This window comes from Hippopotamus amphibius, chromosome 4, assembly GCF_030028045.1.
Source record: "Hippopotamus amphibius kiboko isolate mHipAmp2 chromosome 4, mHipAmp2.hap2, whole genome shotgun sequence".
In the NCBI taxonomy this organism is placed as follows: Eukaryota; Metazoa; Chordata; class Mammalia; order Artiodactyla; family Hippopotamidae; genus Hippopotamus; species Hippopotamus amphibius.
The window spans coordinates 57894160-57910023 of NC_080189.1; the positions used below are offsets into that span (position 1 = coordinate 57894160).

The window sequence follows — 15864 nt, forward strand, 5'->3', positions numbered from 1 at the left end:
TCACAGGGGTGATAATGAGTGAAAAAAATCTGGGGAAATATTTCTAAAATGCAGTCATACAACACTTACCGTTTATTTTCAGTCACTTTGAACACTTCTGAAATCCAAATGTAAGAGAAAATGTGAAGAATCAGAAATCTACTTTAAGAAGAACAGGTGGCCTTGATAGTTTTAGTTTGGGCAGATTTAAGGTAAGATTAAGAACAGGTGTAAAAATCAGACATGACTGCTTTGGGACTTGAATGTTGAGCACGTGTGTTTTTCGTAACCTAGTCACCTCTTACTGTGTGTGCCCGAGACAATCAGCTATTTCAGTTTGTGTCTTCCCGTTGTTATATTCAGATTGAACCTCAATAAGATGTGTTTTTCCTCTCAAGACTTAAATTAGTTTGGTAGGTTCTTGAGAACCTACCAGAGAGACAGAAGAGACAGAAAAGGCAAAATCTATGCTTCCTAGATGGTATGCCCCCACAGTCTCTCAAGGATTTTACCAGATTAATTTTATTTTGGACTAATTGGAATTGAGAAATATTTCACTTTGCCTATGTGCTACACTTTTAAACACCCATCTTTAGTGGCTTAATAGAGAAATGATTACTGAAAGAACATTCTTGCTTTCTTTGCTGATTTGGCTTTCATACCTCACCACTTATATGAGTGACTGGAGAAATAACTAAGAAATGCTCCCTTGACATTTTTTCGTCTTTAAAATCCTGCATACATTTATTAGTTGCACAGTTATAAATTTGGGGATTTTTATTTCAATTTTCTTATGGTTATATTAAAAAAAATTAAAGAATAGACTTTTAGTGACAGACTTTTTCATCAAAGTTACATGAGAGCCATGATGATGTATTTTTGCCCTGTGATCAAGTGCAGTTGAAAAATGAATAGACATTCACAGATTAATCATGCTATGTGTCTCCTCTGCTGTGTCCTGATCATTATAATTGAAAAAGTTATTCTAATTCTAATAATTAATCCATGTCTTGTTGCTTTATCTGTCTTTCTCCTGCTAAACCAAATATGGAAGAAGCTCATTCTCTGCTTATTTATGTTATTATTTGCTATTCAGTTAATGAAAAATTGCTATTCAGTTATATTGCTTAGTCAATATAAATTTTGATAATGTAGACATAATACAATATGTAATTATGATGTAAGTTGTAGACAGATTGAAAACAGGATCAAAGAAAAACATAATAGTAGTTGTGTTAAGGGTGTGTTTACGGTTTAATTTTTTTCTAGTGTTATCATGGCAATATTTTAACAAAGTCAAATTAAGATTGTTTTTTTATATATGAATCACTATACATTTAATTACATATCATATCTATTAAGTGTGGAGAATTATTTGTAGTCTGTGCCTATGAGCTTTTCTTAATCATTTGTATACTATCACTAAAAAAAATGTATTAGTGGAAGGCAATACCACGATAGTATAGAAGTTAGAATTCTCATGATAGGGTAATGTAGTGCCTTCTGCCTTCGATTTAAAGAAATGACACTAAATTTAGGACATGTTTTTAGGATCAAATTTAACATATGTTACTATCTCACATATGTTGTGGTCAGTCCTAAAAATACAGAATCAATGTTTTAAATTCTCCATTATTGTAAAATCAGTATCTATATCAACTTAATCATTTTGCAATTGATAATACAATAATTTGTATGAGCACAGTCTCAGAATAGAAACTGTCACTGGAATTTTGTTTCTTACAGTTCTTAGAAGACAATTTCAGTTAACAATGGTAGGTGTGCAAGGGCAAAAATCTGACACTTGGCAACAGGCCACCTTCATCCAGAGAATCTCCTTGACTCTGGCTAAGTGAGTCAAGGCCAAAAGAGACTTCCTTCTCTGGCTGAACATGATCATGGCCTTACCAGCCCCACTTCTTTTCTGGCCCAATCCAGTTATGGTACAGCTCATAATTAAGCAGGGTGCATTTGAACTTGTGGCCATGGCCTCCATATTTTAGAGTGAGGGTAAAAGAAGGAGGAGGATTCTTTCCTCAATACTTGATGGACGCTGAGCCATGGTAAGAGGAAATTTACCATGTTAATGCCGTGTATTTATGGGCTCACAGGATTATTTCATTTTGGGAAGGAGGCATATTGCCTTTGAAAATTATATGACTCCATCCTATTTTCCGTAAGATAGGGTTAAAAAGCATATTTGACTTAATTTCATTTTTCTTGCTACTTCATGACTCTAGTGTTACATGTCTTGTAATCTGCAGACTTCCCCCTGCCTGACACTCTTGCAGAGTATGCCATTTATTTTAGTACCTAAGAGAAGAAAACAAAAGGCAGATGCTGTAAGTGTACTTACCTAACAAGCATGAAAATCGCCAGGGAAATCACCAAGGTGAACATCGACACAGAATGACCCACAATAGCCAAGTAGTACAGAATGTATGCATTCTGCAACAACAACAACAAAAAGTTACAAAAACAAATAGGTGAATAAATTATTATAGAAGAGGGAAAATAGTTTATTTTTAAATAGTGTAAATCAACAACTGTTTTTCTCCTTTAAAAAATGACTAAAATTATAACATATTTCAGGGAATTAAATTACATTGAACTATACATTGGATTAACAGATTAACTATTCTAAGAATATCAGCAATACTAGACTGTGCATGACATGGGGGGAAGAATATAAGATTGGATTCATCAGAGCGTTCTTTACTCAGAGTATTATCATTAAGTGTTTGTGTGACATTCATAGGTCCAGTCACTTCAATTTTCCAGACTGCAGTAGTCCTCATCTGTAAAATCATGTGGTTGGAACAGAAGATTTTTAAAGCAATTATATGCTGCTTGTAAGGAACATCATTTAATACAGGGATACAGAAATACTGGATATGAAAGGACGAGAAAAGATGGCCCAGGTAAACACTAACCATAAGAAAACTGGTGTGATATCAACAAATATTGCCTTCTAGGCCTTAGAATTTCAAAATGAACCTACTAACTTATCCTGAATTGTGGTGGTTGCATCATTTCACTAGGCAAATACATATTGTTTGCCATTTTCATTGTTGATACTGCTCTCCTAACAGTGATTTTCATCCTTTCAGGTAATGATAATAAATCTGGAATAGTTGGTTTATACCTAGAACTGATAAAAACTTCGAAATAGCTCATAGGTCACTTCTTAGGAAGTATTTAGGACTCTTTCCAAGAAAACACTCAGCTCCTATCTTTTCTCCCAAGAATTCATTTTCTGGCTATTTTTCTAACTTCACCACTAGACCAAACCAGGTGTGGCATTTCATAAAAGTTTTTCCTTTTTAAATAGTTTACCATATTGAGTCCCCTTGCCATTTAAAGTATTGTTTCTAATTTGGATATATATGCATGCCAGTATTTTATTTCTGTACATTTTATTTGTAAGGAAATTGTATATAATTTAATTCATTTTCTTTGGGTTATTTAAAAAAATATTTATCCTTCTGAAATAGAATTGTCTAAGTGTGAAAGTTTAAAGCAACAGCTCATAATTTATTTGCCATTTTTGTAACATTCTTAATACTGAGAAGTGTTTTGCTTTGTTTTTAAAATAAATTCTTTGATTTTTTTTTTTTTTTTTTGCCTGTATATAGATAGAAGATTTGTTCAATGAATTCCAATCATTATGTTACGTGCCTAAAGGGGAGTGTTTATTCTGAAAACACTTTATTTCCTTCTCAGATGTGGTCAGAATGTGTGACAAAGTCAAATACAGCAGACTGAGAATTATTTGAATCTGCACTCTAACAGTTCAGTTAAAAGGGTTAAATTTTTTTCTGTAAAATCACAATCAGCATTCATTCAGGAAATTCCTTACTCAGTGACACGCCATTTCAATCAGACCTTATTAAATAAATAGCTCTACAATGTAGGCATGTGTCTGATTCTCAGGGGTTACTTAGCAATTTGTGGAAGCAGTAACTGGCTTTGGTGCCCTCAGTCCGTGCCTGTGACAAGATGTCCCTCTAGTCAACTGGTCTCTGAGCTATCTATTCCTCTTGTTTGTTTTTAATTGTTGTTTATTTTGTTGTTAATGAAAGGAAAACTTTCTATACTCGTAAAGCTTCTTTATAGGAAACAAAAGCACTGATGTGCATGTAGCTTCCACAGTAATTATTGAGCACACAGACCTATTTTGAAGGAAACAATCGGTTTCTCTTGCAGCCACCAGGGCTGCTCAGAGACGCCCTGTGTGCTAAACGCTAACCAACAGTTTCTCCCAGCTCTGTGGGGAGAGCAGGCTGGTGGTAGATTTAGTGATCTTTTCAGGTTTCTGAAGTATCTGAAGAAGGGAGTAGGTATCTGCCCCCACACCCCCATCCCCCCCCCCCCCACCCCGCTGGCTTAAATGTTTCTAAGCAGAAATATTCAAAACATGTCACAGGCAGTAAGAAACAAGAAGTAACAAATGAGAATGGATTTCCACTGAAAATAATCTAAACAGCCACACCTGTATCAGTGGGCTGATGTGAAGGCCCAGGTTTAGAGTTCCTTCACGGCTTGATCGTGAAACTGTCATAGACATCTCAGGACAGGGACAGGGGCAACTGTTAGCTGGTGACTTGGGGAGAAATCTGTAGTTCTGGAACTCTTCCAGGAGAAGAGCTATTAAGGCAGTTCCTGGAAATGCTGACTTATGGCTGGCATCGTAGGGAATGCCATCATTTGCTCCATGGACACGTTCCCCGTGCCATAAATGGCCTGATTCCACACACTCACAGAACCCTCACTGACCAAGTGCCCGTCAAGAAGTAAAAGATCATTTTCTCTAGTGCCACGACCTAGAATTGACAGGTCATTATCTGATTTCCTTCTACAAAATAGGTTGGCTTCTTGGTAGCAGGTGTTTCACAATTAGGTATAAATTTCCATGTATAGATGATGGCAATCTCACCCAATACTGAAATTTGAAATAGAACCTACCTGCATTTTCTCAGGAGTGAAAGCGTTACACATAGTATAGTTGGACCAGGATATGTTGCTGTCAGGGTGGGTGTACCAAACCCCATCTTCCTCACAGTACTTTGTAACTTTTTCTGTTAGTGAAACAAAACTTATTACTATCTCAAAATCACAAGAAGGAAAAACAATAAATTAAAGCTTAAAAGCCATTCCAAAGTGTTAATCACTTTATAGAACTTGAACGTGAATATAAGTCAATAGAGACTATCTCGAATCATGCATTATACAAGATGTCTTAATATGCATTGCTTCAATTTAGCTTCAGCGAAGCATGGGAAGCGCTGTTATCTCCATTTTACATTGCCAAACGTGTTCTGAGTTATTCAGACTTTTTCTCATTCTCCAAAGTACCTCTCCAGGCGTTTACTGCTTAGAGATCATATAACAATCCTGAACTGGTAAAATATTAAGAGATTTTACCAGTGTGTTTGCAATCCTCACAGTTTTGATTTTTGATAGTTTCATAGGGATAATATTTTTGAAGCATTGTTCTTCACTGACAAAAGCAAAGAGCTGTCATACCTATAAAAAACCCCATGATATGTGGTTTCTGGTGTTTTTCTGTTAGCACAGGGATATGGAAAGCAGAATCATATACTAATATTTGTCATTGTTTTAAAGGCTAAGAAACAATTCATGTTAAAAAATTTATTTGGCTGAAATATTATTGAGATCTGATAACATTTAAAATAATTTTCTATTGGAAGTTTTGGTTAGTCAAATCAACATGCTAAGAGCTAGTTTGAAAATTATTTTACCTTTGGCAGTTTTTATGTGAAATTCATAATTTTTCATTGTATGACTGAAACAGATACTACCAAACTCAGCACAAGATTTAAACTGAAAATCGCAGACTTGTTTGTAATATGTCTACTCCAGCAATGATTTAAAGTGGATGAAAAAAACACCTTTTTCAAACAAAGGGTGTTTTAAAGCACCTATTAGAATCATCATTGCTTAATGTAAATCTATTTCAACGTTAAGTAGAAATATTTTAATTTGTGAATTTGCTGTGACTGCCATTGGACAAAAACTACGTAAAGAATCACCACTGGACACCAATAATGTTTCTAAAAGCGTGAGCACTAATCAGCAGGGAAAACTGATGTTGAAAACTGGTCAACAATTTAGTTACTGCTTTGTCGATGGCCATTCTAAGCTTACTTGCAATTCAAAAAAGCGGTTTGTAACGCAGCATTTTATCTTTAACATGTTGTTAGAAAGTAGTTTTGTCTTACTGAAATGAATGTACTTTAGTTTTTACAAAGTTATGCAGCTATATAGGGTAATGCATTCTATGGGGGAGGGTGTTCTTCCTGAGGAAGTCCTTTCCCATCATGGACAGCACTGGAGGAAATACTGTTTTGTCTGGATTTAACTCAGGTCGGGATCTAGGAGTTTCCTGGTTCTAACCGTTGCAGCTATCAAGAATCTGTCCTCCTCCACCTGGCAAATCTTTCATTATTTGACAGAAGGTTGCATCTACTGTGACTTTTCTTTCTAAACCAAACACCCTCATTTATTTTCAGCACACATGCTCTCCCCTCACAGCCTGAAGCCTCTCTGCATGTGCTCTGAGATGGGCATTTACCTCTAAAATAGTCTAAGTTTGGACTGCCCCATGAAGAGGACAGCATGCTTCCTTCCGTCTAGATTCACATCGGGGAGCTTTTTCCAGATGCTCAAATGCAGTCCCCAAAGTCTTGTGTTTGCTTAATCTGAAGAGGTGCCAGACACCAGCATTTAAAAAAAGCTCACCAATTCCAAAGGGTATCGGGGTTGAGAATCTTTGTCCTCAACCATATGTTGGCCACCTTGGCTCTGTCCCATTACTGTTTGAGTGTTTGACTCCTGCCCTTAAATCCTTCCTAAGAAGGATTTGCTTTTTATACGTTAGCATATTCCTTCTATTGGCCTCTTTGGAATTTCAATACTGTTATTCATGCTTTCATTACCTACCTGCCTTTTACTAAGCACTTCGTTTAAAATGAAATCTCTGTCATTTCATTAAATTGTTATGTGTATCATCAAGATACAGCTTTGGGTCAATGGTTAAAATACTAAAGAATTTAAGCTTGTTGAATATAGATATTTTTAAGATTTGCCTTTCTTTTAAAGTGGATTTGTCCCCCAGCTGAGAGTATTCTGTCTAAAAATCAGGCTGAAAAGATGGATCTATGCCTGGAAATCCCTGTTTTGCTGACCCCAAACTTGCCTTTTAGTTAATAATTATAGCCACTTTGGCAAGAGCCCATTGCTGCTTTGGAACTGGCCTTGCAGCCTTGATTGCAGAACAGCTCTTTGTGCCAATCATGTTACCTCTAATGCGGTTGTCAGATCAAGGTTAATGAAGCATCACTTATTGGGAAGTCTATAAAGACCTGGGGGACTACCATCAAATAGCATTTAGTTAATTTACAGGAAGGTAGTGCTGAGTAGGGCCTAGCACTAAGCCCTTTCTCTCTTCATATCCCAACTCTTCTGTCAAAATGAGAATTCCTAGAAGTGGCTGGTCTGCGCTGGCTTTGAAAGTGCCCCACTGTAATCCCATTTCCACGATCTCTTCTCACTGGGGTTGAACTTGATATCTCATTCTCGAAGGAAGCACAAAAAGCGTCTCCCAGACATGGTCTCAGGGATAGACTAATTGCTCTAATCTGGATTCCAGAAACTTTCTTGACAATTTGTATTGTATGACTGCTATTTTCTATCTTAACTGATGTCCTCACTTTCAGTCTGCAGGAAATAACCTCTTGTCATTCACAGACAATAAGTGAGGATAACCAGATGGGCTGGTTGACCCTGAAATGTGAAATGTAGAAAGTCTGACCAAACAAGTCTTGTAAAAATCTGAAAGACAAGGTTGATTTTTCCATAATCTCTTAAGCAAGAAACAGACACTGATCCTTCTCTTCAAAATGCTACTTCTGGTCCAGACCAGAGAATTCAAAAAAGATCCTCTCTTCTCAGGAGCCTGGCATCCCCTTCTACCAGCTGGGTATTCTAACTCTCTCCCCGGCCCCACTCCCTAGAGGCCACTGAAGGAAGGGGGAGGAAGATGAGCACTGTGAGAGGTGTGGGGGTGTGGGGGCTGGGGGGGGGTGAGTAATTGTGCTCTCTTATACCACATCTTATTAGAAGAGACACAGAACTATGAGGTGGATGACCTGCGTGCTGGGAGCCACTTGAACACGTCCTGCAGGCTCAGGCTGGCTGTACTCTTGGGAACAAATCTCACCCCTTAACAGGACTTATGCAATGTGTCTGCAGCTGAACCCACTTAGTTTCAGCATCAGGATCTCCACTGTAGTGAAGATTATATTCCCATTTAAGTATCTTGGTCCCAGGTTTATTTCAATGGCACAGATTTTCTAACCAGTTTCCTAGAACAGAACTTTTCTGGCCCTGATACCCACAGCTCCCTGGGCTGGGCAGCCACTGCCTTTTATTCCTCTGGGATGCTCCTTCCTCCATGGCCGGATACTGTGCTCCCTCTCACTGGAAGAACCACTGAGTGCACTGGGTGGGCTTTGCTGGTACCAGCCACTTTCTCATCTGGACTTTATTGTTTACCACCGTTTCATCTTGGCTGCCCAGTTTAGTCACATGCAGAACATTTAAACACCTTGATGCCCAGGCTGCACTCCAAACTAATTAAATCAGAATATCTGGGGTGGAATCAGGGATCCGGATTTTTTTAAAAGCTCCCCAGCTTCTCAGCCAAGTTGAGAATCACTTACTACTAGCAGCCATTCAACCCCAGCCGCACGTGTCTAGTCTCTGGATTGAGGCTGTGGTGCAATCTCATACCTGCTTCTCATACACCTCTTTGCATTGCTCCTGACCACTCCCCACGGACTCTCTTGGATCCCAGACCTCCAATCTATTTGGACAGCTGAGGACACTAAGATGCATAACTTCAGCCCCTCACTTCTCACTTCACTTGGTACCTGGTGCTCCTTGCCTACGCATCCCAACCCAACTTCTATCCACACCAGTGTGGCTAGACGAAAGCCTGAAGGAAAACCATGTTCTCCCTTGAAAGTTCTGAAAGTACTTCAACCTGCATACGTTTATGCAGTGATTTATAAATATTACTTTTCAAATGCTTTTCCAGGACTGTTGCCCTTACTTGGAGAAAAAGGGTTAGGTAAGAGCTCAGGAGACTTGGATTCACTTGTGGTTTTATGTCAAATATTGTGTGAGTATAAAAATAAGATAATGTTTTGGAAAGTAAAAAAAAAAATGATATTCAGTGAAAATATTCCTGGGTTACTTTTATCGCTAAAGTGAATTTGGAGTCACTAATTAACACACATTTTTTGGCTGTTCATGTTGGGCCGGCACACGGCTCGGTTAGTACAATCCATTTTAATAGTGCCAGTCTTCTTTACTGAGCATATTTTAATAACTTACTGTTGGGACAGAAATCCGGTAAATATCTAGAGTTGCCACCTTTTGATGTATCGCCCCTGCACATGACAGTTTTACATAGTTTTCAAGGTTACATCACATTTCCATTATGTTTGTTCTACCAGCCCAGGACACACAAACTCTAGATCAAGCATTTGCATAAGTCAAATGTGAGACAGTTGACAATTTTAAAAGAAACTACACATTTAAATAAAACTGTTCAGTTTTAGAAAAATTAATTTCAATGTTTATTAAAATTTAGTATTAAATATTTAAAATATGTATATTTTCATTTTTTATTTAACATTTAATAGAATTTATGACCAAGGTGCATAACTGATCGGTAATTTGACTTAAAAAATAAGGGTAGCTTGCAATTTTTGTACCACAGGGTAATATTTCATTTATGGAAATGCTTCAGAATGTGCTAAACTGCATAGAATATGATTTCGTAGTGTGTTTTGTATCTGATTTTCTTTTTGGAACTAGAAAAAAGCTAAGAGATTCATAGCAAAATATAAAGTAAAAATAAGTACTTCTACCTGCTATATCAAAGTCCGGAAAATAATCTGGGCAGTGCTGTTGTGCAAGCACTCCAGCTGGTGTGTCGTCCCAGCAGGACCATCCATCCCAGGTACGGTTGCAGTATAGACCTGGCCAGTTAGAAAGAAATTACATTGCGGTTGTCAAAAACTGTAGACTCCTCAGCAGGGTTTAACAGTGCATAGGCAGTTATTCTGGGACTCTCCACGGGGGTATGGAAAAATTAAAACAGTAGCAGCAGCAACAAACTGAAGGTATTAACTTCTCCAACTACTAAGGGAATTTCCTTTTTTTGTAGGATATTCTCCATTTGTTCCTCAAAAGGCGTATTTGTCATCTGTATGGAATCTTTCCTTCAAAATCTTTCCTTTAACATATCTCCAGAAAGAACTCTTGTGAAAATATATGCAATATCACCACCGAATAAAAGGCTTTGGAACATATGCAGCCTATTAACCATTAACCGTCAAAGGGGTTTTCCTTGGGGAGTTCTATTGTTAATCCAAGGGTGATATAATTGTTCAATGTTCCTATTGCAGACGCGTTAGCAGCCAGTTAACGGGTTGCATGTAAAAAGTCATATTACTTTAGAATCACACCATTACTTGCGTAAAATAATGCTCAGTTTGATCACTTTATGTATGCATCAGCATTGGCTCCAAGTGGTTTCTCACTGCTTTCAAACATTAAATCTACCCTTGAAGGGGGAAACTTTTAGTGCAATTGTGAAAGTATTTTTTCATACACCTTCTTATTGATACTAGTGTGAGGCTGGGGTCAGATTATGAGGTGTCTTAAATGCCATCCTAAGGAGTTCAGGGCCTTTTTTTCCAGTAGGCAATGTGGAACCACTGGGAGCGACATGAATAAATCTAGATTTTGGTGAGAATAAGAGGGTTTTTAAGGATGAGATTAACAGAAAGAGACAAACTAGGTGACTATTATAACACTCCAGGTAAGAGATTTTAAATGTCTAAAATAAGGCAGTATTAATGTATTTAGGAATCCTAATGAAATGTAACTTAGGGTGTGGATGTAAAACTGAGGAGAATACAAGGATGACTCATAAATATTAATCCTGAGTAAATGGCTCCATGGTGGTGTCCCATACAGAAGTGGGAACACAGGAGCGGTGAGTCTATGGGTAAGGTAATGGTGGGAGTTGAAAATATTGTGAAATGACCAAGTGGAAATATGCAGTAAATGTATGGGAGATGGAGAGAGAGCATTAGGGGAAAGAATAACTGCATTTAAGGTATTTCATTGCGTGGAAGCCTGGTGTAAATTCTCAGTTTCAAATAAACATTTTTTGTTTGAAAAAAAAAAAAAATCTACCCTAAACCATAAAGATTTGCCTCTATAAAGCTATTCAAAAGAATGAGCCTCAGGCTTTGAAGGCAGTTCTCAAAAAAAAAAAAAAAAAAAAAAAAAAAAAAAAAAAAAAAGAGTTTTAAATACTGATCATAACACAAAAGTTCAAATTCCCAAGATAACTAAGACCAAAGTGAAGGAGACTGCACTCAGCTTCTGAAAATATCAGTTTTTGTGTTTCTATTGTTTTACTTAGCTTCAGAGAAATGGCTTCTCCTTTGGGTAGAATTACTTCTAATACCTTTTCAGGTTCTTAAAAAACACTGAAACTACTGTAGACAGAAGAATGACTTGTATCTATCTTTCAACTGACTCACTTTTTTTGTTTAAAGGAAAATGCTAAAAATAGGAACTACAAATTAAAACCTTCACTGGCTGATGGCAAACCATGTGGAGTAAACAGAGTGTATTCAATCAATTTTCCCCCTACCAAGCAGTATTGTCTTAGGATACAGGAGGGTGTAGAAGATCTTGTTGGGTCTTTTCAAGTGTTTTAGGGGAGAGGGGAGAGAATTTAAATGAATGTAGCAATGCTTGGTCATCACATCCTCTCTTTTGTTTTCCTCTGGGCCCTCGGTAGCTAATAGAATGTGCTTGGCCCTGAGAGTAACTGGGCAGTCACACAGAGCATTCTAGAGAAAGTGATAAGCAATGTCTGCCTAGGAGATATGTTTTTCTAATTCCTCTGGGAACTAGGGGTAGAAAAGGAGAAGGATCGTATGAGTTGCCACCCCATTGACAGGTAAGGGAAGATACTACCTAATTGACCCAAGCAAGACAGAGTTTTGATAGGCTCTGCCTCAGGCTAATGCTCTGCCCACCATTTTCCAGCTTCCTGTCATGCTCCACTTTCTCTCCCTCACACAGTCCTGTATTGTTCCTGCTTGCCAGGGGTGGATACTGGGCTACTGTAGCGATTTTGTTGTAAATGCAGATGTTAGCCAAAAAAGCAGTCAGGTGAATGTGAGCAAAGAAACTAGGTATGTCTGCTGCATGAAATACACAAACATACCACGATACAAAAGCCGCTGTTAAAACTACTGGCATATTAAAATTAGTCAACATATATTTACTCACAGAAGAAAATAAGCCTTTACTGATGTTTGAAACACACACTCACACACATCCTTCTTTTTACCTTCTCCTTGGTACGGGGGTAGCTTTTGCATTCGGTCATAGCATCTATGCTGTGCCTCCAACAGTCTCTGTTTTCCTAAAAGGTAGAGAAATGGCTCCGGCTCTATTGTTGGAGGGTGGGTGATGTCTGAAGTGGCAGGAAGAACCGAAATTGGGCGCTGTATTAGAAAGGAAAATGAATTACTTATGGAGAGTAGAGATGGGTGAATACATAATGAAACAATCAAAAAGTATGAAAACATTTTTTCTTCTTTAAGCAATAATTATGTATGGACTCCATGCGGAATATTTTTGCTTTATAATTAAAACGTGTATTTACCTTTCATCTATAAATTCTACCTAAAATTTTGGTATTTGCATTCATTCTATTCACTCTTGAAAACGTATAGCACCCATACAAACTCATGCACCTCTTTACAAGATTGTTTTAATTTTATTATCAAAGTTTAGAAGTAAACAAAGCGAATAACCTGATTTCCAAGAAATATGAATATTAAATCAACTTTGCTTTCTTTGGAATTCCTAAGAATCATGAATCATATTATTAAAAGTTGATATATTAGTGCAATAACTAAGTTTTAATTGGATTCTTTCAGCTGATTGGTTTGTACTTAGATTGCACACACTGCCAAAAATTTACCCCATTTATTCCATAGAACAAACAAAATCTATTCTTCTGACACAGTCTGCTTCAGATAATCGGCTTTAATCTCTTTAAATTGGTTTCATCAGCAGATGACCTATACAAGGTAATTCATTTTCACTGCTGAAGATCAATGTAAATCTTAAATATTTCTCTTAGAGCCTTTGAATTTTCAGTGCACGCTGAGATTTAGTTTTGCCAGTCTGTTAGTTTTCATTACCATCATAGGTCCTATTAATCAAAGTTGTGTGCATGTGTGTGTGTATGTATCTGAAAAGATGAACGTCTGACAAATTGTCCTAAGTTGTGTTTAGATACATTTCAATTTCTTTTGTGGCTCTGATGTTTTTAGTAGTGCCTGAATCTGATTTTTTTTATATCCATGTTGTGCATAGAGAGTTTTTTGGAGAAGACTTGCAAGCTTCAGCCTGCACTGACTTTTCTTTCTCTGAAGTTAGAAATACTACTTGCTTTCTCTCACACCTGTTGAAACACTTTTAATTGGCCTTATTCTGTTTAAATTATTCTAAGACTGAGGTTTCCCCAATGTACTGACAGCAGAAATAATGTTATGTACTTTTCTCTATTCTCCATAGTCTCTAAAACAAGCATCTTTATTAAGTTGACCTGTATACCCCAGGATATTCATGGTAGAGCCTCACTGTTTTCCTGTGTATTTCATTGTGTAGACAGGGCATCCTGTCCAATGAGACAGCCTATCACTAAAGGCTAAACTATACAGTGCATTAAACAACAAAAATTCAGAGTGGAGAGAAAGCATGGGGCAAAAATAGTTTGGGAATGACTCCAGATAGAAGGCAAAATTTGAATTGGACCTTGAATGTATGTACTGTCTGTACAGGCAAAGAGGAGAAGGAAGGCTTTGTGGATGGAAGGAAAGGCATGCAGATAAGTCCAGAGGAATGAAATGGCATGGGTAAAACACTGTACGAAAACCATACTGTCTGGATGGGAGCATATTTGAGGGTAAGAAATGAAATCAAGGAAAATCAGATAATACAGAACCCTGTGAAAACAAATACAAAATGTCTGGACATGAAAGGCTCAATATATTTTAGCTAATATTTTAAAAACATGATAAAATAAAGATGTCTTGCAGTATTTTGATCAGTGAAGGTTGTGAAAGGAGAATGTTAATAAACTTCATGTGGCAGGCATCAGCTGTCCACAGATTAGAGCTGGAGAGGCCAGCCAGGCAGAGACTAGATCACCTCCCAATGGAACACGAAAGAGCAATTCAGCACTTTCTCAAGTAATAAAAGCACTGAGGTATATTTGAATATAAGGAATGGAGAACAGTGAGAGTCAAATAGCCCAGGTATTTTAGCCTATATGACTAGAAAAAAAAAAAGGTAGTGTCCTGAGCAGGAGAAGACATTAAGAAAATCTTACTTGGGGGAGAAGGTAAGTTTAAGTTCTCTTTTGGACTGAATTTGGAGGTGCCAGCAAGTCATCTGGGTAGAAATCACTTGCAAACAGAAGAAGTTGAATACTTATTGTTATAACATTTCTGTTATAACTCTAGATGAATACTTATTGTGAATATAGTTGACACTACTCTAAGTGTTAGGATTATTTCTAATTTTAATGCCTCTAGAATTTGTGAAAGAAGAAATTAATGAACTGACAAAGATTATTAAAGGTGTACAAATCCTTTACCAATGTAGCTAAATACCATTACATTGTAATATGACACCTTTCCCACTGGTTTTAAGATCAGTCAGCAAATAGTCATTGAACTTGATGAGCCAACTATTGCTCTAGATGCTGAGGATACGGTGCTGAACAAGCACAGATCCTGCCCTCATGGAACTTACAGTCTGGTAAGAAAGACCAACACTATAAATATTTCCTCACCAGAAATTGTGAAAGGTAAAGAATGATCAATCGTTAAATGCTCAGATATTCCATTAGGAATTGAGAAATGGTTTGGGAGTAAGAAAAAGTATTTTGTGGAGATTTCATGTAAAGATTCTTTTTGGATATTATTAGCCTACATTTGTATGAATGTGTGTTTTAATAATTTGACTGAAGATCATGTAACCATGATCTTTAATTGATATCACAGTGTCCTCACAATAAAATACAAATGATTGGTTCAGCTTATGCATCTATTTGATTCTTTGTGGCTCTATTCTTAGAATCTTTAGTTGATATGAAAATCATTTTATATATTATTTCTGGGTTATTTTCTCACCATCTTCAAATCAAATTAGAAGATGTAATATGATGTCATATATAAATCTTTTCTGTCACTTAGATACTTTATACATTAGGAACTATTTTGCTTAAGTTTAACATTCTTTCCAGAAGTAACATTCTGAATTCTACTTTTAAATGGAATTGGGTGAACAACCAATGAAATGTTCCTATGTTAGCTAGAAATTCATGGAGGCCATGGGGAGGCAGCGTGTGCAAGAACAGCACGTGGAAACCCTATCCCTGTATTTTCAATGACAACATTATTTGGTTTAATGCAGTTTTTAACACGAGTAATAGTGGAGATGTGACCATCTGAAAAAGTAGGTGTAGTTCATGTAGACGACAGTAGCATTGATCTTATCATTCCTCCAATGTTGAAACTAAACTCCAGTGAACTTCCTATAGCCTGGTTCAACAGAGATTGTTTCAACACTGAGGGAATGAAGAATTAGAACTTCTGTCCTTAGATGAGCCATAACAATCTGAGTCTGCTCCTGGTCTGGTTCACGTGTGAGCATCGATGATGCAATTTTTCCAGTGGTAGCTGAATG

The 15864-nt window shown here is 37.1% G+C and overlaps 1 protein-coding gene across 1 annotated transcript in view; it reads right to left on the reverse strand.

The window, feature by feature from the left end:
* CALCR (calcitonin receptor) overlaps positions 1 to 15864 on the reverse strand; it is a 128822-nt gene that overhangs the window by 31395 nt on the left and 81563 nt on the right. The window contains exons 3-6 of the mRNA XM_057731804.1: positions 12449 to 12605; positions 9939 to 10049; positions 4945 to 5057; positions 2336 to 2427 (exon numbers count right to left, since the gene is read on the reverse strand). Coding sequence (XP_057587787.1) covers positions 2336 to 2427; positions 4945 to 5057; positions 9939 to 10049; positions 12449 to 12605 — 473 coding nt within the window. The remainder of the gene's footprint in view (positions 1 to 2335; positions 2428 to 4944; positions 5058 to 9938; positions 10050 to 12448; positions 12606 to 15864) is intronic.